Genomic DNA, 23,116 nt, shown 5'->3' on the forward strand with positions numbered 1-23,116 from the left:
CACCCATTAAAAATACAATAAAATAATATCAGATTCAAATGTGACTGAATCTGTTTGACTATACTTTTACTTTGGCGTGCAACAGTTGTTCACACAGGAAGTGAGCAACTTCTGAGATGCAGTTTGGGTAAATTATTTCATAACTTATGGCACAGATATGTGTGGGTGTACAACTATGCACTCTTTAAAATGAGTGCAGTGCTCCGTAACCTCAAAATGAGAGGAAACAACAGGAAGAGATTACTGTGGGTCGTTAATCCAACTATAAAGACAAAAAACAATATACCAATAATCCAATAATAACCAATAATACTAATCCTCTAAAACCCACCCTCAAATTAACAGAGGAATGATAGGACGGTTGACTTTTGAGAAGATTTCCTAACCTTCCTTCCTAGTTTAATAACAGTTTATGACTGATCTGTAAAACAGCAGTTAATGATTCACAAAACACTAATAAAAATAAAAAAAATAAAAAAAATCATAAGTTACTACTTACAGCACACTCAAAAAGAGTGGTACAGAAAGTAGAAGGAAGCTATAAATACTAAGTTTTCCAGGGTTTTTTTGTCAAACGCTAATTCGTTTTATTCACACTGAAAATGTCTCATTATTTAAAATGATCATAGTTTGTGTCCACAAGTACAGATTTCAAAGAAATTACAAGGAGAAAGCAGGTGACAGGTGTGAACCTATGACGCACAAGAAAGTCTATAAAGGAAACACTTGGGAAGCTTCAGTAACTAATTCCTTTGTTATACCTGAGTGACTCGCTCTGAAATTCATCAAACTAATTTGGTGGAACAGGACAAGTGACTTTGCACGATTATGTGTGTCAGTCACACACAAGAAATGAGAAATAACTGTAGAAATGAACAGCAACACATTGACAAACTTTACCACAAACTTCACAAACAAAGCCCTATGAGAAACTGACACATGGCTTTCATAGCTGTGACGGACTGCAATGTTAGGAATGCACACATGTACGCTTCATGAGTCTCTTTAGGTATTTAAGCTGTGAGGCAGCTAATTTAAGCAAGCTGGTGTCGATGTGGTATAAATGAAAACAATCTGCACAAAATATTTTAGCTGTCCAAATCTGGCGAGTACGAGGAGTACAAAGATGTGGTAGGAGAGCAGGGTGTGACGCAGAGTGCGGATGTTGTGGTTTTCTGGTAAAGGGTGTAATCATTAGCTATGGTTACGTTCAAGACATATGGCTCTCCATTTTTACAGTTTAAACTAGACCTTCAATTTCTATACAAACTAGTGTTTATTATTAGTTTTGTAAATGGCTTAAGGTAAAAAAAGAAATAAAACAAGTCAAGACACATAATAGGACAAGCACATACTTACATGCAATTCTTCAGATGCTCATTGCTGCATCATAACCACTATTACTGAGAATATTTATTGCTCTTTGCACCCTTGCCTGCACACAACTATGTTTTTATGCCTTAGTGACATTTTAACAGCTAAAGGTACTTTTCACTGTTCCCTTTATTTCCCCAAGGGATTGTCACAGTGGATCTGCATATTTGAGTTGGGAAATTTCATACCGGATGCCCTTCCCGCCTATATATCCTGGCTTGGTGACAGTGTTATCCCAAAAAGTGATGCCCAATGTTTGCATTTACTGTTAACTTCCAGTATCCTTGTTTAATTTGGTAAATACACAGTAGACGACAGGACTTACAAAAAGGTTATAGAATAAAGAAACGAGCAGTTGTGCAAATACGCTTATGGCTAAATTATAAAGCAATCGAACTTTTTTTGCCTAAACACATTTATAGAGCTGCTATGCTATGTTTTGCAATTTTTCCTGCCCTCTTGGCCAGAACCTGGAAATGACCTATAATCTTTTCTGACAGATTATAGGTCAACAAGTCATTTACCAAAGTTCAAATACCAGTAATCCTTTTTTGGCACAACACCCTGCTAGGCCAAATGTGTCGAATTGAGGTGAACACGTTGCTGCTGACATTGATGCTTTTGTAAATGTGCATCTAATCCAATTAATCAATCATTTAAATTTTCTTTTTTCTTCCCGTGTGTTTCACAAGGTCTGCTGTGTTGCCTTAACATGTTTGTGCAATCTCATCTTACAGCTCAACAATTCATTACTGCAGTGTTTTCATTTCTGTTATTAGTCAGACTTTCCACTCCATCAAGAGAGAGAGAGAGAGAGAGAGAGATTAACTTCCACAGAGTTTCAAAGAGAACGCAGACTGAAAGCCAACTCTCAGACTCATCTGATTCTGCAGATCCATTTGCTCACTGGCTGCACTCAGGTGCTGCTCCTAACTGCTCAACAACAGCTCAACGAAAATGGAGTGTTTAAATTTCAAAGATCCCCCTTTTGAGATTAAACTGAACTTCAATCTTGCACTATTAAGTTAACGCAAAAACATGCAGCACTGGGGAAACTGGAGGGGAGCACTGAAGGCATCCATTGAAGGTCTACAAAGTGGGCTTTTTTTTCGGCGAAAGAGAAACAAACTCTAGACACCCTGACAGTTTCACACTTTGACTATGTAAAGTGACTGATGCACACTAGCGCCATGATGACGTCCTCTGGCTGGTGTGGTTGGTTGGTTTGTTTGGTTTCCTGCTAAGACGACAGTGTAGAGTTAGAGGTGTAAATGTTAACAAAAATGAACAGGTATTTTAAAGTCCCCTGTTAAAACCGTATGTGCTCAATAAAGGGCACTAGGTATAGTTAGATAGAAATTACCCATGTCATTGATCACAGAGTGGTAGAAAAGAGAAGCTGGCCAACTTCATTCATTCATTCATTTATTTGTTCATTTTCAGGCACAACAAATACCTATATTGAACATAAAATGCACAAAACAAAAAACAAAAATTGCCTGAAAAAGGAGTGGGACGAAGAAAACTTATTAAATCCCACCCCTATACTCACTCATCAACAAAAAAAACAAACTTCCCGCAGCTACGCCCATCATTGCATACAGACCCATCAACAGCCCCGGGCACATACAAGCATCTAAACGGCAGCTCGCAAACAACAATTAGAGCCTTCATAACTGAATACAGAATATATAAATTATAAATTGCATTACCACAGGTAACAGGCAGTAATAACTACAAGTAACAAACACACATACATATACATACATATATATCTACACACACATGTACATATATGTACATACATACGCACACTTTATTTTTTATTTTTTATTTTGGAATCCATACCAGCAATGGTAAGAGAACAGACATTACAGAGCACACTAAAACCCATCATTGAGTATACTGTGACCAGACCAACTGTTTGTAGAGAAATTTAAATCTATGAATATTTTTGCATTGTTTCAATTGTAAACTCAGACTGTTCCAGATTTTCACACCACATACAGACACACAAAAACCTTTACTGGTTGTTCGAGTTCTGGGTAATTTGAATTCTCCAAAGCCTCTCACATTATAAACCTTTTCTCGAATTTCAAATCTAGTTTGTAAATTTGCCGGTAAAAGTTTAGTAAAAGCTTTATACAAAATTATGGATGTATTGTAATTAACCAGATCCTGGAATTTAAGTAACTTTGCCTGAAGAAAGAATTTGTGAGTATGATCTAGATAACCAGCCTTGTGAATAATACGCAGTGCTCGTTTCTGTACTGTGACTAATGGATTAGTTGTATTTTTATATGTATTTCCCCACACTTCCACACAATATGTAAGATATGGAAGAACCAGAGTACAGTACAGAGTACGAAGTGCATCTTTATCAAGGTATGGTTTCACTTTGTTCAAAACTGCGAGGCTTCTGGAAATTTTGGTTTTTATGTGTCTGACATGGGGTTTCCATGAAATTTTGTTATCAATTACGACTCCCAAAAATTTGTTTTCACTCACATTATCAATTGGTACACCTTCAATGATAATTGGTAATTCTACATTATATTTTAAATTACCAAAAAACATTGCTTTAGTTTTATTTATATTTAATGATAATTTATTTATGTCCATCCATTTTTTTATTAATTTTAGCTCCCTGTTTACAGTCATTACAAGATCAGTATAATCATCGCTACTGAAAAATATGTTGGTGTCATCTGCGAACAGTATGAGTTTAAGTACTTGAGAAACATCAAAAATATCATTTATGTATACATTGAAAAGTTTTGGTCCCAACACTGACCCTTGGGGAACACCACATGTAATACCAAGTTTCTCTGAATGGTAATGCCCTATGCTAACATATTGTTCCCGACCCGTTAGGTAACTTTTTAACCAGTTACCAGCTTTCCCTCGAATACCATATCTTTCCAATTTATCCAATAATATTGAGTGATTGATTGTGTCAAAGGCCTTTTTAAGATCAACAAAAATACCAACTGCATATTTATTTTTATCCAGTGTATCAGTAATTTCTTCTACTGCCTCAATTATCGCCATTGAAGTGGTTCTTTGCGTTCTGAAACCATACTGACCAACATTTATTATTTGATGTTTTTCAAGGAATTTTTCTAATCTTGAATTAAAAAGTTTTTCTAGAATTTTTGAGAATTGAGGCAGTAGAGAAATAGGCCTATAATTGGTAAAACTGTGTTTGTCATTACTTTTATATAGTGGTATTACTTTCGCAATTTTCATTTTTTTTGGAAAACAACCGGACTGAAATGATAAATTACAGATATATGTTAAGGGACTAGCAATATTCAGAATAACCTGTTTAACTATAGACATATTTATGTCATGATAATCCATTGAAGACTTACTTTTACATTTTAATGTGATATTTATTACTTCTTGCTCATTTGTAGCTGAGAGGAACAGTGAAAAGGGATTTGATTTTATATTACTGATATTTTCATTTTTATGACACGGGATGTCTGCTGCTAGTTCAGGGCCAACATTTATGAAGAATTTATTGAACCCATCGACAATATTACTCATGTTGTGATTTTCACCATTTGCATCAGTAAAATATTCAGGATATGATGTTCCAGAAGATCCTTGTTTAATTAAGTTGTTTAACACATCCCAAGTTCCTTTTATATTGTTTTTATTTTCATATAATCTTCTTCTATAATAAAGTTGTTTGCTCGTTCTTATAATATCAGTCAATTTATTTCTATATGCTTTATATCTTTGTTCCACTTCTTTTGTTTTTACTTTGATGAACTGTTTATACAGATTGTTTTTCTTTTTGCAAGCATTAAGAATTCCTTTTGTGAGCCAAGGACTTTTTATCTTTTTTTTTCTTTGTCATGTGTTCGTTTACAGGACAATGTTTATTGTACCACATAGTAAAAATATCTAGGAAATTATCATAAGCCTTGTCCACATCTGACTCTTCATACACCGAACTCCAATCTTGTTGTGCTAAATCGAAATTGAAGGCATGAATTGCTTCTTCATTTATTGTTCGCTTTGCTATCATGATCTTGGTATCTATTTTTTTTAAAATCACAGTCACACAAAGTAAAAACTGGTAAGTGGTCAGTTATATCACAGACAAGCAGGCCACTATTAATTTGTAGTTTTATCCACAGTTGCTTAAGAAGACCGTACAAAGAGGCTGACTACTGCAATCCACGAGGGGGCCTTCAGGATACAAACAAACAGCTCAGAAATGTGGGTGTTATCCCTGTAAAGTCTACAATGGTCCATTACCATTTCTTTAGAATCATTCTAATAAGATAACCCTGTGTCTAAAAATGTTAACAGTCACCAAGATTACATTATAATGGATCTTACTGTAATGGCTTTACTGTAATGGAATAAAGTAAAGCCAGGAGTACTGCACTGGTGTTCGTTTGCAGAAAGAAGGATTACAAACAGACAAGCAAACTATGGAGGTGCACTTATAGATTGTATAAAACATGGACGTAGACACCACACTGGCACACACTGGGATGCTATAGCTCTGCTTTCTCACAACCACTACAATCAAGCGGATGCAGGATTAGATCATGATGCTAAAAAACACCCGATCACAAGTAGGCCCCAACATCCTATATGATGGACAATAAGAAAATCACAAGAATCAATGTAACCAGTGCCGAGTCAGTCATACTTGGACCTGGAATAGTGAAGTCATCTTGGAAGTATCATTACCAAGCACAGTGGTCCAGATTTAGATGTCAAAGCATGGAATCAAGAGAAGAACAGTCTTTCTACAGCTCATGAACTGCTGGAGGTCCCGAGTGCCGTTACAAAGAAGAAAAATCTGACTTTTCAGTTTCAACAGTAAGGCTTTGCCTTCATTTGCGGATGACACATAGAAGAGAACAAAGACTGTCCTTAAAGTGTAGAAAGACGAGACCCCACTAAGAAAATGTGTGGTACTTGGAGCTAGCTAGAGATAAAGGCCCATTAAGGGTTAGTGAAAGGAAAAATGATTCAGGTTTCCACCATGTTAGTTTTTTGAACACAAAGTCACTACGCTTCTTAAGACAAGAGGGGGAACAACAAATCTGGAACAACAAACCAACCAACCACACACACACACACACACAAAAAAAAAAAACAAAAAAAAAAAAAAAACCAACATTACTGGTTGATCCATGTATTTCACAGTGTTCCCCGGTGCTAGCTGACAACACCTAAGCACTTTCTATGCAGCAGCCTGCAAGCGTACAGAGTTTAGCAAGAAAAGGAAACCTATTCTGTGTAATCGTGTAATCTGAAACCACCCACTTTGAATTTTGGTCACTCAATCATCCAAAAAAAATGCACTCTGTTTACAGACTTGGATTATTCTATACATTAATTTTGTGTTTTGTTTGTGGTGTTCATTTCATTGTTGAGTAAATATGTTTGTAAAATGATGTGATATTCCATAAATCATTCCTTATACTTCTATATGTTGTCAGTTTAAACAATGGCAGTAAGAAACAGTTTTAAATAGCTCTGAATAACATTATTATCATTTTGACCTTGAGTCCAATCTATCTGACCTTGAATGTGTGCGTGTGGTCAAATGTGACATGACATGACATTTCCAATCCTTATATAGAACTTTCTACATGTTGACGATACACGCCGCATCTGTAAGGATCACAGGTTTTAAGTCACAAGGTTTACTGTCAACTTTATGCAAATTAATCATTATGTGGACCTTGAACACATTAGTGGATGCAAGTCAAATTTGAATGGATTGTTAAGATGCTTCCACTCTACGCCCCTACAAGGTTCTATCAAAATTCACTCAAAACCTTTCGAGCCATCCTGTTTAAAGACAGAGTGACACACATGCAAAAGTTACCAAAAACATGACCTCCTTGGTGGAGGTGAAAATAATAGCTGATGACAACCACACATCTTTTTTCTCTCTCTTTGTTGACTCTAACAAAGGTTTTCATTGGTGCAGGAACTCCTTAGGTCATTGTAAATCCTGAGGCAAGCTGAATTTATAGTTTGTCCAGAGTGTAAAAGTAATTTTCTAAGCGGAGCATTTTTAGGCAAACAAACTAATACAATCGTCTATTCTTGCCATTGTTATAAAGAGCTCCAAAGCAAGCTCATCCAACAGCTCTGAAGCTGCTGAGTAATGTTAGTCACACATCAGACTTGCACAGTGCAGACAGATTCTTGAAGCACTAAAACTAACTTTATTACCGACTGCGTTAGGTGTTGTTAGGAAAACGCCGCTGTGCAGAAATATAAATGCAGGTTCCTCGCTAGGTTTAACGACACCAACGCGCTGGTATTAAAACTTGCAAAACACCAACTGTCTAACTGTTTTTTTCCCCACAATCACAGTGAATGACGAATATCTGGGATTGAAATGAGTGATGCTTTCACAAGTTGAAAAGAAGAACTTATCACTGCAATCTTTTGGTATCACTTAATCTCACAACTGGTGAATGCATCACCAAAATCATATTTCATCATTTCACTTGTACTTTCAGTGGTAAGGGTAAAATCAAATCGAATCCGACAACCCACCGATTAGAAGTTATTTTATTCTGTATTCAATATCAGCTACTTTTTTAATATATGACATATCTACCATTGCTATGGGGTCGAATGCCCCCTTCTGCAAGGAAAATAGATGCTTTAATATTTTAAACAAAGACAAATCCAGAGTCAACACAGACAAACATACAATTAACCGCTAAAAACAAAAAAAGAAGGCTTACAGAGTCTTCTGGAGGTCGCTGTATCTTGATCCACTCCACTGATGGTCCCTTCACCTGCAGAAATCTATGGAAGAGATTCTTGAAGCCCTCAAAGTCTTTCTTGGATACCTGAAAAACAAAGATGTTATCTTAAACTAAGGCTGAGGTTTGCAAAGTCAATATGAAGTGGTCTCTAGAAAGACATGAAAATGTTGAAAATCACTTCTGAAATGGCCTCAGTTATTTCAGAGTATTATCGCCTTGAGGGCAGAAGAGAAGCTGCACGCCTTGGAAAAATGGTTTGACTAAAACCACTATACTTAATTTTACAGGCATTTTACGGTTTATTTAAGTGGGGCTGGTGTCTTGAATTTAAAAACTTCCATTCATCAAATTCATACTGGAAAGCTTTAAATTTAAAAGATGAGTTTGAGGATTCGCGATACAATATTGTAGACATCTGTATTGCAATTTCAGTCTCAGTTTCATGGATTGTTACACACATTGAGCAGTGTGCTTCAAAGGCCCCATACCTCTCATATAAAAAGGATCATTATTGTTCTATGCAAATTTATGGGTGTGAACTTCATTTAAAAACTGTTTATTTCTTTCCTGTGGGTGATTTAGCATATTCTTTAAGTTCAACAGTATAGTGCAAAACTGCAGCAAAGGACCTTTTTATATTTCCACATTTGAAGCCTTAATCTGTATTTGTTTTAAACATATAGTTATTATATTTTTAACACAGACAAACAAAATAGCCAAGGTCCCGAAAAATATTTAAACACCCTTTTTTGTCCCGAATACACATTAATTGTTTTACTTGAAGGTTTGATACAATTTGTCTGGTCCACTGTGACTATATGAAATTTGTTTTGAACTTCTCTTCAGAAACCCTTTTATACACGACTTTAACAGATGTGCACACAAACAGATGAAACAGCATCTGGACATCAAATACAAGAATGATGTATTCATACATTCTAAACTTCACCAGCCAGTGGGAATAATAATAAAGTATATCTTATTTTAAAAAGTGAAATCTACAGTATAATTACTTCATGTCAGCCACACATAGCTGGTTGGATTTATTGAAATTAAATTGAAATTTTCGTTTGCTTTTACACAAAATATTTGGATTTGTACAGTCCAGACTTTGTCACATGCCATGTAGCTTTGTGCTTTTTCATCTTTTAATTAAAAAAAAAAAAGAAAAAGAAAAGGAAAAGTCCCATTTATGGGTGATGAAAAAAAGTCAAACACCCAATGTGGAGCAAATAACAGTTTAGGTGGCCGTCACTGTCTCGACTTTCACACTGGTATCCAATTACACTGGAGACCTTCAAAGTTCAATGAGTAACCCATTGTGTGTATGCGTGCACATGGCGTTTTACACGTATAAGTTACAGCAAGTACAAAAGCGATTCCTGTTAATATATTTGAAAGTGTGTGGGAATTACTGCTCACACCTGCATGTGACAGACTTCTCACCTCTTTACTCTGAGTGTTTTATTCCCTGATTGCTTGCAGTTAAACAAGGTTTGGTTAATGCCTGAAAGAGTTTACTGCTAAACACTGCACTATTTATTTCCAGTTTTGTCCCAAGCTTTATGCTAGTTTAAAGCCAAAGAAATCTCACAGAGGAAAGACGAGTCTGTAGAGTGTTAATGTTGCCATTTTAATTTGGATTTTAGTCTTACGTTGGTGCTGTGGGCTGAAAAGAGCTCACTCAGGTTCATTTAGGGCTAATGAGAAAATCTGCCTAGTCTCTTAGGGCCTGCACCCCTCTGCTGACGTATCATGTCTGAATAAAACCAGACAAAAATGGGCGAATGTTGCTTAAGAAGTTTGGCTGCTAAAATGTTATGAGATATGTAGGTGGAACCCTTTTTGGCAGTGTGCTCCAGTATGTGTCACTTTTTGTGTTTTCCCAGCATTGTGACCCCACCACCCTCTGAATCACAACCAGATGGTCAGAGAGGGAGGGAGAAAGACAGCAAAGCAGACAGTTTGTGTACCTCTCGCTCAGCCCCTGTGGTGGTGTCCAGCAGCTTCTCCAGCTCATCGTGCATGGAGCTCTCCAGTTGCTGCCGCATCGTTTCCTGGAACTGAGCCATCCCTCCGTTAGCCACACCTTTACTCAGACCTAAACACGAAAGACGGTGAGATACGGAGTGAGACGGGAGACAGTTTTAACGTGTTTGATTCGTATCATATGCTCAATCCTCAGAGTGAAACATTTCTCGATTTTTTGCTGATTTTATTCGTTGTTTATTTTTGTGTGTGATAAAATTATGTCTGATTACGCAACATAGAAACATAAATTCCTGTAAGGTTTTTCCTGGCTCAAAAACTTTAACCCACTTAAAAAAAAAAAAAAAGGCTGAATATATTATTTCAGTTCTTACCTCTTTTGTAGCCAGTTAAAAACCCCACCTTAATGTGCAGAAAAGATAAGTCCATCTAAAGCGTAACTGGCCAATCAAATCAAGAGGTTGAATGCCCTTCGCCCCTGATTCTGTTTATAGTGTTTAATGGACAGAATTTCTACATGTAGCCAGACGGCTTCCTTTTTGGTAGTAGCTACAGTATGAAGATGTAAGCATGCAAGCACTGCATAGCACCCACAGACCACCAATGGGTGCTTGAGAAGCCCATGTCTCTCTGACATCATACAGATCCAACAGTAAAAGAAAAAAATAGTCTGAAGCGTTAAAGCACTTTTAACTTTTAGCTTTTAACATACTTGCACATAAACTCAGGTTTGTAAAGTTACATCTGAACAAATCACAAGACTTCTGGAATGATGTCCTTTCAGAGGATGATGCCAAAGTGGAAACGTCTGGACATAATGCACAGCCCCACTTTTGCTAAAATGCTCAACTTGCCTCCATATAAACACCTCATACCAACTGCGAAGCACAGGGGGTGATGAATTGGGCTTGTTTCGCACCAAGAACCTCTATAGCACATGGACACCTTGTGTTCCTTGAATCGTCAATGAATACAACCAGACTGAAATGCTGTTTTTTTTTTTTTGCTTTGTTTTTTACTTGCAGTCATTTTAGACCAAACGATTTTATCCTCAGTTTAATCAACAGCAGCCCTGATCTCAATGGAAACACCTGAGTGACTGATGTACAAAGAAGTAAACACAGGCTCTTGTACCATTATTGTAGCATGGGCACAGTCTTTGAGTCAACAGCCATCTGCGCCGTATGATAAAAGCAATGACATTTAAGAGGAGGGCTGTCATGCTTCTAGTTAGACTTGACGTAAAAGGGTTGAGGTATACTTAAAGAGTCACTGTAGCACCCGTTATTCCAAGCAGCGACACCCTCGTGATTATGTTAGCTTGTGTCTAGCAATCTGTTCCATAGATAAGTAAACAATACTAAAAAACTAAACCTTGGACTGTGAGAGGTATTTGAGAGTCTCAAGCAGAGTTTTAATGTAACTTCCTTGCATCACAGGAAAAAAAAATGACAGCTAGGTAATTACATCTAAAGTTACAGCAGATCACTGTAATTCAGAAAAGGAAAATATAGCTTTAAGATAGTTATGAAAACAGTTTTTTTAACAGTAACATGCCCAACACAGGTTCTATGCTGTTGGTATTTTAAATCAACTTAATCTATGGCTAATTTATCTCTAAAATGGCAGTTTATGTTGTTTTTGTTAAGAAATGATTATCAAATATCAGTCCATCTGTTAACATCGAGCACAAGGTAAACAATAGCTCTGCATGTGCCAATAAAACCAAACACTGACCAGTTAAAAAGCTTTGATTAAATACAAAGAGACAAGGCAATTATACCTGCTAGCACAGCAATTTTCACCCTAATTGTTGTTATGGTCCATTAGTAAAAGCAGTTAAACATGTTCAGTGCTTGTTAAGCAAAATGTGACACACATTGTCAAAAAAAGTAAATATGACAATAGAAACTCACTTTTCCACAAACCAAAAGCAAGAATAAAGATCTGAAGTTATTAAAAAAACCTACATGAACTGTAGCTGAAATATAATGAATGGCAATGACAAAAATAATAATATTCACCGAGAACGCCTTGATAGTACCATTTATTGTTATTACTTAAAAAATGAAAAGCATATGAGTATATAAAGACGTTAGAAATCATTAACCTGCTGTGAGATATAGCTTATTAATTCCTGATATCCTGCCTTTCAGACTTTTTATTGCCAATTTCCCAAGTAGCGCTGCAACTAACCTTAAGTGACCTTACAACACAACAATCAACTGCTCCTGGCACAGAGACAACAGGAAACTGAACTTTGAAGCCAAATGGCAAATACCACGACATACTGTAATAGCAGACAGTAGCAAAGGGAAACAGTTTAACACCATTTAAAGATTTACGAAATCAGGTGTCAGTGTTACTGTGGACAAAATTACTCTCACTTTTCATGGGAAGTATTGCAGCATTAACCAACCAGTTAATTATAGCATTTTAGAAGCAGAAACTTGTGTAAACTATCACAATGAGGTGTTTGAGTCACCACATGTCAGCAGAACAATGATACCAATGATGAAAAAAAAAATCCCAACTGTGTTTATAACTGCTATAAAGCAGTTCAAGGTTGTGTGTTCATGTTAAGGAGGAATTGAATGAAACCAGTGAGTAAACTAGAAAACCGTGAGCAGACTGTCTCCCAAGAAGACCTTGCTTACAGACAGATTACTGGTAATCTACTAAAGATTATGTAAAGAAGACTCGTAAGGCCTCATTTTTCACATGAAGGCATCAGTTAACAATTACTCAGTTATTAATGCATTCGTTTATTGACTTAAACATACATTTATCACACTATTGCTTATTTTATCACAGTGGGGCTACTCTACTATAGTAGTGAAGATTATTTAATATGATTACTAAAAGGTTTAGGAATAATAGTAGATTTATGAAATTTAAAAAAAAAAACTTTTCTTATTGGTCAAATGAATGATGGTAAACTCAACTAAACCTGTAACAGTCTGGCAAAGAGTGGATTTTTATTTATTTTTTTAATAATCAGTGATTAAAATTAAAATGTGATAAATCACACTTTCTCATATGTTAAAGTTGATGTAAATAATGTTCTGAAATGAACAGGAAAAAACACATAGATCGTTAAAAAAAATAAACATAATCCTTTAAGCCTCCCTCTCCTAGAGTCACAATTTTAGTAAAATAGAGATCACTTACCTTCGACATAAAGTGCCATGGTTAAGCTGCCAAGTAGTGTTTAAAATAATAGTGGACACGCTTTAAGTTTTGTATCCCAGAAAAAACAAGATGTCATTGAGCAAACATCCGGTGAATGGATTTAAAAATATATATAATAATAATATTAAAAGTTTCCTTGAGGTATCCTTAAATCATCCGACTGGTCATTCTTTCATTGGTGCCCAAGCCTTTTAAATCGATCCAGCGTTGAAGCTTTAAAGGATAAGACGCTGTGCCTGCGAGTAAAACAAGGACACATTCATCCGACCACACTTATCTCTCTGGACACCAGCCAAGTGGTCCTCCCTTCAACGTGAAGTTGGATCCGATGTACCCAGCTCTTTTACTGCTCGTACCGCCCGTATTTCTCCCCCTGCCCCAACCCTGCAACCACGTCACAAATCCTTACTGTGTCTCACAACCTCTGGACACTTCTTTCCCCCAGCGCCTCACCCCCTCCCCCTCGAGTGCTTTCATTTTTATCACCTTATGGCTGCCACAGGGATTTTTAAAGTCAACTAACACACACGCCGTCAATAATTAACCGGCGAGATGTGCAAAGACACACCCGGGCACACAGGTACAGTCACGCTGTCTGTATGACCTGCTGCCTGCGGAAATGAATTAGTGACTGAGTGATGTACAGACAGAGATGAACGCTATGCCCTCCACAAACAAGCCACACGCAAGGAGACAACTATAATCAACAACGGTGCCGTGAACGTAACACTGGAGGAGGAAGAGGAACGACCTTTCTCAGCTGAAAAATGTCAAAAAGAAAACCCGGACATAGCGCCTCAACACCAGCCGCGTGTGGAGTCCTACCGATGGCTAATGTAGAGAGGGAAACACGTCATACACACACATTTGAAGCCATTTTCTTACTGTAGAATACTGGCGGAAGAAAAGTCGATGGGGTCGGCCTGGTCCTGCAGGTCTGGAGGACCACAGAGATCCAGCAGAGGAGACAGCGGGGTACACAAAAATATGTATGTGTTTTATTTACACCTTAATTCAAGCCGCTTCTGCTGCCCTTCGACATCGCTGAATGGGTGTTAAAAAAAAGCACAGGACGTACAAAAAAGGTGCAGAAGTTAAAAAGGTGATCGGATAGTTTTTGAAGATATTTTACACTCCAGTGCCATTCTAGGCAACGACGAATCGGAACGCCGAGGGAGGATGGGAGCCAATGACAAATGCTGTTTTTGTGTGCGTGGTTTTAACAGCCAATAGGATTCTGCTACGTGCGATGTTGGTTTCTGGCAATGTCTGATTGAAGATAGCTCAAAATTAGGGCTGTTCGATATAACGATATAAAAACGTCTATCGTTTAATTTTGCGCTATCGTTTATTTCGTGGTGTCGCAAAATAAACTGTTTACGGCAATATTTTTTCATCGTTTTGATGGTCACTGTAGTGGCTATATTAATTTATTAAAGTTCTCTCTTTCTCTTATATTTAATATAACCACAGTACGGACGGACAAGCGCCTGTATTTATGTGTTGACGTTAGCAACAACGACGGTAAAACCATCGCGTCACGTAAACCTTTCACAATAAAGCTCAATATCCCGTTGAGACTTTTCAAAATAAACTAAATCACGTGAAAGAGTATGCAGAGTATTTTCGGATGAGAAGCAAAAAAAAGAGCCGCCAGGTGCTAAAAAGTAAACCTTAGACTCAAACGTTAGAACAGGCTTTTCCTCGCAGCACGCTGTGTAATAAATACAAAATATTGAAATAAGTGATATCAAGAAAAAGAAGTAACGTGTTCACATTGACATGTGTGACATCTATGAAACACCTGCGAATGATTTTTTTTTCATGTAAATTTAATGTAAAGATTAAAACGAGTACTTTAACTGGGATTTCCAAAATGAAACTGTTGATATGGGAGTGGTGACTGTTTTGGTAGATTTGCCCCATTTAACGCTTATCCTCAGTGAACCAGCTGTGAATTTATTAATTGCAGATGTTACATAACTCTTCATACTGTAACTGAGTAAAAAATAAAACAGGAAATGCTGCCCCTGCCTGGTGAAACTGTGTCATTTCACTGCAAGTGAATCACTACTTTACTTACTGTCCCCCCAAGTACCTGCTTTACCTGGGCTGCACACTGCAAGCAACAAGGTATAATCTCTGTAATAGAATAATGGTTGCATAAAGTCTTAATAAGTTAACTTTATATTTTATCAGGACCCCATCTGTCCTGACTCCATCACAATCAGGTTGTGCCTATAGGAAATCAGAAAACTACTGAAGTCCAAACAGAGCTTTCAAAAACACCTCAAATTACTCACTATGCAAAATAGCACATAATAAAAATATGCATGCATAACTAATGTTAGTACACCATTTAAATGTTGCAATAGGACCCAATTTTAGTTACTTTATATACATACATAATATGTTAAATATACTACACAACTACAGATCACAAACTAATCGAGCATTTGCATCAAATTATCCTTAAACAGAATTGACTCATTGAGGCCCATCTGGTAACCTAGGGGATTCAAACAGCCTATTGTGAGTGCTTTAAAAGGCTGTGTCACACACACACACACACACACACACACACACACACACACACACACACGTTTAGTGGCTGAGGTTTACCAACTCAAGGCTTGTATTGCCAAAACCTGGAAAAAAATGACAGCATCCATGTATGGAAATCAATAATCAGACAACTTATTGTTTTTTCTATTAATTTATTTATTTTTAATTGTCTCAGCGTTAATATTCCAGTGTTTTAGGACTTCACTAGCTGTAAAAAGGATCCATGTAATAATCAATAAAGGGAAAAAAACAATGGAGAGAGCTTTAACTAGTAGTGGAGTTTCAGTGTACTGTATACTTATGGTGAGTGATACTTGTGCATCATGACGTACAACAACTGCTTTTGACTTAAACTTACCCAGTCATATGTAGTCAAAAGTATGACACATTTTTGTGATCTTGAATAACAATAACAATCAGATTCACATCGTTTGACATACAAATGCAACTTTACACCCATAAGCACCAACTCGCTCACACACAAGCACACAGTAATGGAGGGGCTGGTGGAGTGCTTCATCACAGGCGTGCATCTGGAGTTTTGAGGCTGTCTAAGTGCTGCTGTGCAGGCTCTAGTCATACTCCAAGGAAAGTCACAGCTGTGTCCCTCTCCTCCACCAGTTCAGCTGCAGTGGCATCCATCTTTGATTTGGAAAAATCATTGATTGCCAGACTGTCCACGATTTTCCAGGTCTTGTTCTGAAAAAAAGAAGTACCTTCAGTTTTGTTCTTTGATCTATAATGTTTCTAGAAATCCCCAAAATTTTATTTAATGCAAACTTTAATTTAAAAAGAAACAAACAAAACAAAATCAAAACAACAAAAACCCTATTCAATATAAAATCCACATCCAAAAAAAGACAATGGAGGGTAATGCTAGTCTTAAGCTGCACTGAAAAGATGATGCTAGCTGCTAGAAGAATGGAGACAAAGTGAGATCGAGGCTTACCTGGATCTGGACAGGGAATGAGTAGATTAGGTCTTCAGGGACTCCATAGGAGTTGCCAGTTGAGTAAACACCCATAGAGGTAAACTCACCCTTAAAAAGGAAAAAACCTCATTAAAAGTGAATTTAAAATAAAATGCAGCCTTTCCAAATACTTTGCATCACTGACAATAGAACCATATGTAACCTGTCAGAAATCTGAAGCCGTTTTCACACCCGCAGCATTTAGTCCATTTAAATCAAACTCTGGTTTGTTTTACCCCTCTGGTGAGGTTCATGTGTGTTGGTTAAAACACAGTAATGGCACTCAGGTGTGGACCAAAACAACCGCACCACAACCTTTTGGAGGAAGTGGTCTTGATACGGTTCCAAGTGAACTCCAGAGCAGTTCGTTTATGGTGTGAACCTGAGCTGACCACGACAAAAAACAAACAACGACTACTTGTTTGTCCAAGTTTGAGCTTTTTTAAAAACAACCACACACACACACACACACACACACACACACACACACACACACCTTAGTGAGGACCCTCATTGACACAATGCTTTCCCTAGCCCCTTACCCTAACCATCAAAAATGAATGCCTAATCCTAACCCTTATCCTAAACCTAACCATAACCTAATTGTTACCCTGACACTAAAACCACATTTTGAGCCTCAAACATGCCTTTAAATATGTGAGGACCGGGTTGTGTGTCCTCACAAGTGACTGCTGGTTCTCACAAGTATAGTAGAATGCAGATTTCGGTCGAACGAACGACAGACAGGTACTACAGATGTGCAAAGGTCTGTGCAGACTAGTAACCATCTGTGAAATGAATGCAAAGTGTGTCCAGAACACAGGACATTCTTTCTGCATTTACTTGCCGCAGACACATCTGGCCAGTGACCAGACTGAATACTCAGTGGTTTGTAGTGATGCATTTTGGTGTCCTTGGAGTTCTCTTGTATCTTTTTCTAGTGTTTTGATTTGTTTTCACACAGGAAAAAAATCCAAGTTTATAAACTCAATCGTTCTGCTACGATGAAGGAAGTATAAATAAATGAAAAATAATCTAATTTGCTACAGTGCATCTTGAGTATAGGATCTTGTTAGATTTAGGAACCTACAGTTTGTCAAAATAGTTGCAAATTAATATCAATGGTGCAAAGGGGGCATCATCCTAACATGTCAAAAATAATGGTGGTCACCAGTGCTACCCCTCAGTGTTCTAGCAGATGCACCTATGGTGTAAACTTGAAAATCTTCGGTGAGGACCTTTGACCTTGAGTTTTAAACTCATCTGAGATTTTTAGTAGATGCACCTATGGTATCAATATGAAAAGCCTACATCACCCCATTCCAGTTATTGCATTCACAAACTTGAATGTCCATGCCACTGTCTGCCCAATGACAATACCCCAGCAGGCTTTTACAGCTGAGGGGTAAAAAGTGCAAAATGGATCTTTAAACGTCAGAATAATTACTTCTTATCAGAACAGTGCAACATGCAAAAATTCCCAAATGACCGATATAACAAACAGATGTAGGATTTACCTCATGGGTGCCTGACCAGATGTCTCTCATGTGGTCACAGATGGCCTTGGCTGCAGACATGGCACTAGAAAGTTTCCTGGCCTTGATGACTGCAGCACCTCTCTGTTGCACAGTCTGCAAAGTAAGAACATGGGCCATTAAATGAAAATGCAGGAGTGTTATTGAGCTCTGTGACTAGGTTTGATTTTGAGAATCAGTTCTCTTTATCAACTGGACTCATGTAAATGCTGCCCCTGCCTACTACTACTATACTTACTGTCCCCCAAATATCTGCTTTACATGTGCTGCACACTGCAAGCAACAAGGTATAATCGTGTTCTCCCTTTGTTCATAAGTGGCAGATTGACACAAGGACCGGTACACTGTTTGTAGCGATGCAGAGATTGTTGTAATGAAGAGAGCTGATCATGACAGTGAAGCTGTCAGGTAAGGACAGGAACATAGGGTATTGCTACAAAATGTGTGAAGAATAAGATTAGAGACAAGCACCTTCTAGGTAAGGGTTGTTTCAGGCATACCTACCTGAAAGAACCCAGGATAGACCCAACAAATATGACTTGGAGGTTTTGGAAACACACCCTGAGGATTTTTGACCATTCTGCAAATCTTTGAGGTTTTTGGTTCCCAAAAAAAAAAAAAAAAAAAAAAAAAAAAAAACACATGTTTTTGAATGTCTTCCAGAAAATATTTTGCTTGAAGGAAAATTACATGTTTGCTAGCAGAAAAGGGGCCTCATACAAGTGCTTATAGTTTGTCTTTAGAGCAAGCTCAAGGCTGACTTCTCTGTAGCCATTATCACTTAAATTTAGTCAGTGGTGCTCAAGGCTCCAAAATAAATGTGGCATTTGAAAAACTGAACTCCAAACCTATAACCACATAAAATTAGACTGTTTGCCTACACAGATGAATAATTTTGCAGTTCAAATAGACTTGGAAAACAGGTGAGTATATCAGCTCAGCCTAAAAAAGGGACTTCATGTCTTACTGACATCTGCCCGCATGAACAGTGACCGGAAAACTGACTATTGTGCAAATTTTAAAAAAAAGAAAAAAGAAAAAAGAGCATTGTTAAACCACAAATGTAACCACTAATGTTCAGAACCATTAATCTTATTAGGAGTGTCAGGATGAAGAAAAGATAGAACAATGAAGTAAAATATGAGGATTATATTATAGGCCTTTTCTCAAGCACAGCCAAAAGCATCCGAGTGCGAGTACACTCCAGCTATAAAATATCATGCTTTCATCTAGAAATCAATAACTCACAGTAATGAAATCGCCTTTAAGCCAATCATCATCCTTGATTGCATCAAAGCAGGTCAGCTCACTGCCGGACATGTTGACCTTGCAGTGGTGAACATCTGGGTATTGTGTGGAGGAGTGGTTCCCCCAGATGATCACATTCTTCACCTGAGTGGCTGGAATACCACAGCGCATTGCCACCTACAGGATACGAAGAAAAGCCAGGTTTGCAGTCAGCCAAGATTAACAATGTGGCTGCCAAACGTCTGAGACCACCATCAGAAAGTGAAAGAAGTGAGAGGACTGTACCTGAGAGCGAGCCCGGTTGTGGTCCAGACGGGTGAGGCAGGAAAAGTTCTCTTTGGGGATAGAGGGAGCAGACTTTGCTGCAACCAGACAGTTGGTGTTGGCAGGGTTTCCCACAACCAGCACCTGAACACACATAAACCAATTTAAAAACATATGCCATGCAGATTTTATGTCTTATTACTATCATGAGTAAATCGAGCAAACTTGTATTATGCAACACCGAGAAGGGAAAAATGTTTTGGCATCAGGAAATACTTCATTAGGATTTTGCCATTTTTCCCAGAAGCACAAAATGTTTAGGAAACATTTCTATTTGGCAGAGGCTGAGAAGTTTCTTTCAAATTTGCTCACTTGACAGGAAGGGAGTGTTTTACATCAGAAAATATGCTTCTAATTACCTTCACAGTCTTCTTGGCATACTTATCCAGGGCAGCTCCCTGGCTCTTAAAGATGGCCACATTCGCTTTAAGGAGGTCCTTCCTCTCCATACCCTCCTTTCTGGGCATTGAGCCCACCAAGATGGCTGCATCCAGGTCCTTGAAGGCTACCTCCTCTTTGTCAGTGGGTATGATCTCTGTAGAAGGAGAAAATTAATTGACAATAGGTTTTTAGTACTTTACTCTTTGGCAATTTGTCAACTTTGAACCTTGAGAGGGATTATTAAGTTCATAGTGGAATTTGTTCCTGAAGGGAAGCAGTCAAATCAAATGTGACAATTGGAAAAAAATGAATTCCTTTTAAATTAATGGCACACCAGATCTTTACTGCAATATGGGAACATGGTGTCAGCTCCTGATAAAAGTTGCATGAGTAAAAGTTGCTCACACACACACTCCCTAAAACTGTTATAACAAAAGAACATGAGGTCCACAGGAAGTCCTTCCTGTTTGTGTTGTGCATCTGACATTTACAGTGTTGACTCTTTAATTGTTTGAGACAAAGCATCACTCTAAAGTGCAGTCATAAGATTTAGAAAAATGGTGACCAGTTTGATGAGAACTGCATTTATCTTTGTCTTGATGTGCATGAGGTGTTGTCTTTGCATCGTGGCTGGCTAATACAGGGGCCTCTTTCAGCCCCCGTGCAAACAAAAGCAAAGGACAGCACCATTGCAAAGTAAAAATTCCAGGTCACAATGGAGATGGCACATAGTGGCGCCTCATGACTGAGTCCATGACAGCAGGAACGAAACACACAAACAAACAAAAAACAAACAAAAAACTGGGTCCATACAAGAAAACGAGCCCATTTGTGCAAACCAAATCTTTAAAGCATTCAAGAAAAACCACCACCTCCAACAAAAATGGTGTAGGTTCCTCTTATTAGCTAACATCTGCTCATGGATCATATTTTGGGATATGTAGGTATAGAAGGAAAGGTGGATTAAAACATTTACAAGGTGATCCCTCTGCCAAAAAAAAAATAATAATAATAAATAAAAAAAATCCACACACACACATGAAGAAATGGTATCTGTATAAATGGAAATAAAAACAAAAAAATAAAAACACCATTGTTTGCCTCCAGCAAGGCATTCTTTTTCATGAACGATGGGAAGATTGAGCGTGAGTTGGAACAGCAGATCTCATTTGTCATATGGTCGTTTAAGAATTTATTTAAGTGTATTGAAGTATCACAGGCAGTTCTATTATTAACAATAGAAAAGGCTGAAAGCAAAGAAAAGAAAAAACAAAAAAGATAATTTAGCTACTTCTGCTCTCAAATATCCCACTTGTCAAAAAAAGAAAAAATGCCTATACAAAAAAAACTAAACAAAAGAACACCCAAAAACAACACCACAAAAAAAAAAAAAAAAACCCACACACTGGCATTGCTCAATTATTAAAGGACTACCTTTCAGAAGTGGAAGGGCACAGTCCTGCAGCTCCATGACTACACCTTCCAGGACCGGCAGCATGGGGGTGATGTCCAACAGGAGCAAAATGATTGGCTGCCAGAAGAAAAAGGAAATAACTGAATTTAAATGCAATTGCATAATAACCCCTGTATACAATTACATGTCAGCGGGAGACTTAGTTCTCTGCGACAGCATGGGAAGGCCTAAGCCATGTACCAATTGGATCAAGTGCTCTTGGCACAAGATCCGCTTCATTGACTTCAAGGACAGTCCAGGTTGATCTGGGCGGTCATAAATAAGCTAGTGTAACCTGATCAATTTCCAAAGGAACAACATACAGTATGTGCAATGTCATCCCAGATATGACCTGGAAAATTTGTGACAGTCCCAGCTGTCAGTTTTATGGGTGCGCCTGGTGACAGGCAGAAGGAACTGAGTGTTTAACAAGCGCAGGGCAAAACCCTTCTTTACCTGGTCTTGGCCAAACACATCTCCTTTGGCAATGCTGAACAACAGGGAATAGGCAATCTGCCCAGCAGCACCGGTCACCAGAACTCTAATAGGCTCAGCCTGCAAGACACAAGGTGAAGAAATCTGCTGTTAACAATCACAGTATTGAATTCTCTCATAAGACAAGCATGAAAGTTTAACTGGAGCTGCACGTGGGCTGGGTGTCCATTCTTGTCTAAAAGATTTAGTAAAGCAGGGGGTGAGTTCAAAAATAGCCCTGTGCCTGCAGACACGATTTAGGGTTGCATAACAAACGAGTATATACTTGGGGGATCAGGTTCATCGCCATCTTTGACACTTATTCGATAGCATCAATTTAAAATAACCAAAATAAGAAAAGTGTCACGTGACTTTGACACGAAAGGAGACTTTTTAAATAAAGTCAACTTTTGAGTCCTCTGGTTGGCTGCGTCATGCCGTGAGCTAGAAACAACGCATACCTTACTTTGTGAATTTCCTGCATTAGCAGGGTGAATATCAGTTTAATCTCCAGTGCAGAAAAAAATAAGTTAACCAACATATTTACTGTATCTACTCACCATACTGCCAAGACAAGCAAGACGTCCCTCACGTTTCTCTGTTTCTCCCACTTGTCGCTCAAGCCAGAGGTCACTCGTATTTAAGCTCTTTTGATTACGACACTTACAATCGCCAAACGGCAGCTTGAGGATCCATGTAGTTGTAGTTTTCATCGTTTGTGTAGTCTTTTAGGTATTTTTCAAATGCTACATAAATAAGCCAGCTTCAACAAGAAAGGTATTAGCAAGCAAATAAACAATCCTACAGACTGCAGTACCGTTACCAATGCTATAAAAAAGGCTCC

General features: G+C 37.9%; 2 protein-coding genes across 3 annotated transcripts in view; both read right to left on the reverse strand.

Annotated features, from left to right (window-relative positions):
* The window catches only part of ugp2b (UDP-glucose pyrophosphorylase 2b), a 40,138-nt gene extending 25,577 nt beyond the window's left edge, over positions 1–14,561 (reverse strand). Inside the window, exons 1-3 of one of the 2 annotated variants that reach the window (XM_026191018.1) lie at positions 14,208–14,561; positions 10,115–10,242; positions 8,118–8,225 (exon numbers count right to left, since the gene is read on the reverse strand). In XM_026191018.1, coding sequence (XP_026046803.1) covers positions 8,118–8,225; positions 10,115–10,213 — 207 coding nt within the window. In that variant the 5' untranslated portion in view covers positions 10,214–10,242; positions 14,208–14,561. Of the gene's footprint in view, positions 1–8,117; positions 8,226–10,114; positions 10,243–13,301; positions 13,677–14,207 lie in introns of those variants that run through there. The other variant, XM_026191017.1, reaches the window with a different exon arrangement.
* A 1,469-nt stretch (positions 14,562–16,030) lies between these two features.
* mdh1ab (malate dehydrogenase 1Ab, NAD (soluble)) lies at positions 16,031–22,989 on the reverse strand. Its single transcript, XM_026189714.1, has 9 exons — positions 22,833–22,989; positions 22,255–22,353; positions 21,780–21,876; positions 20,324–20,499; positions 19,926–20,048; positions 19,641–19,817; positions 18,375–18,488; positions 16,837–16,926; positions 16,031–16,586 (listed from the first exon to the last, which is right to left on the reverse strand). The coding sequence occupies exons 1-9, from the start codon at positions 22,983–22,985 to the stop codon at positions 16,464–16,466; spliced, it is 1,152 nt and encodes a 383-aa protein (XP_026045499.1). The 5' UTR covers positions 22,986–22,989; the 3' UTR covers positions 16,031–16,463.
* Positions 22,990–23,116: the final 127 nt, after the last annotated feature.

The sequence above is a fragment of the Astatotilapia calliptera genome, chromosome 13, assembly GCF_900246225.1.
Source record: "Astatotilapia calliptera chromosome 13, fAstCal1.2, whole genome shotgun sequence".
NCBI classification, from domain to species: domain Eukaryota; kingdom Metazoa; phylum Chordata; class Actinopteri; order Cichliformes; family Cichlidae; genus Astatotilapia; species Astatotilapia calliptera.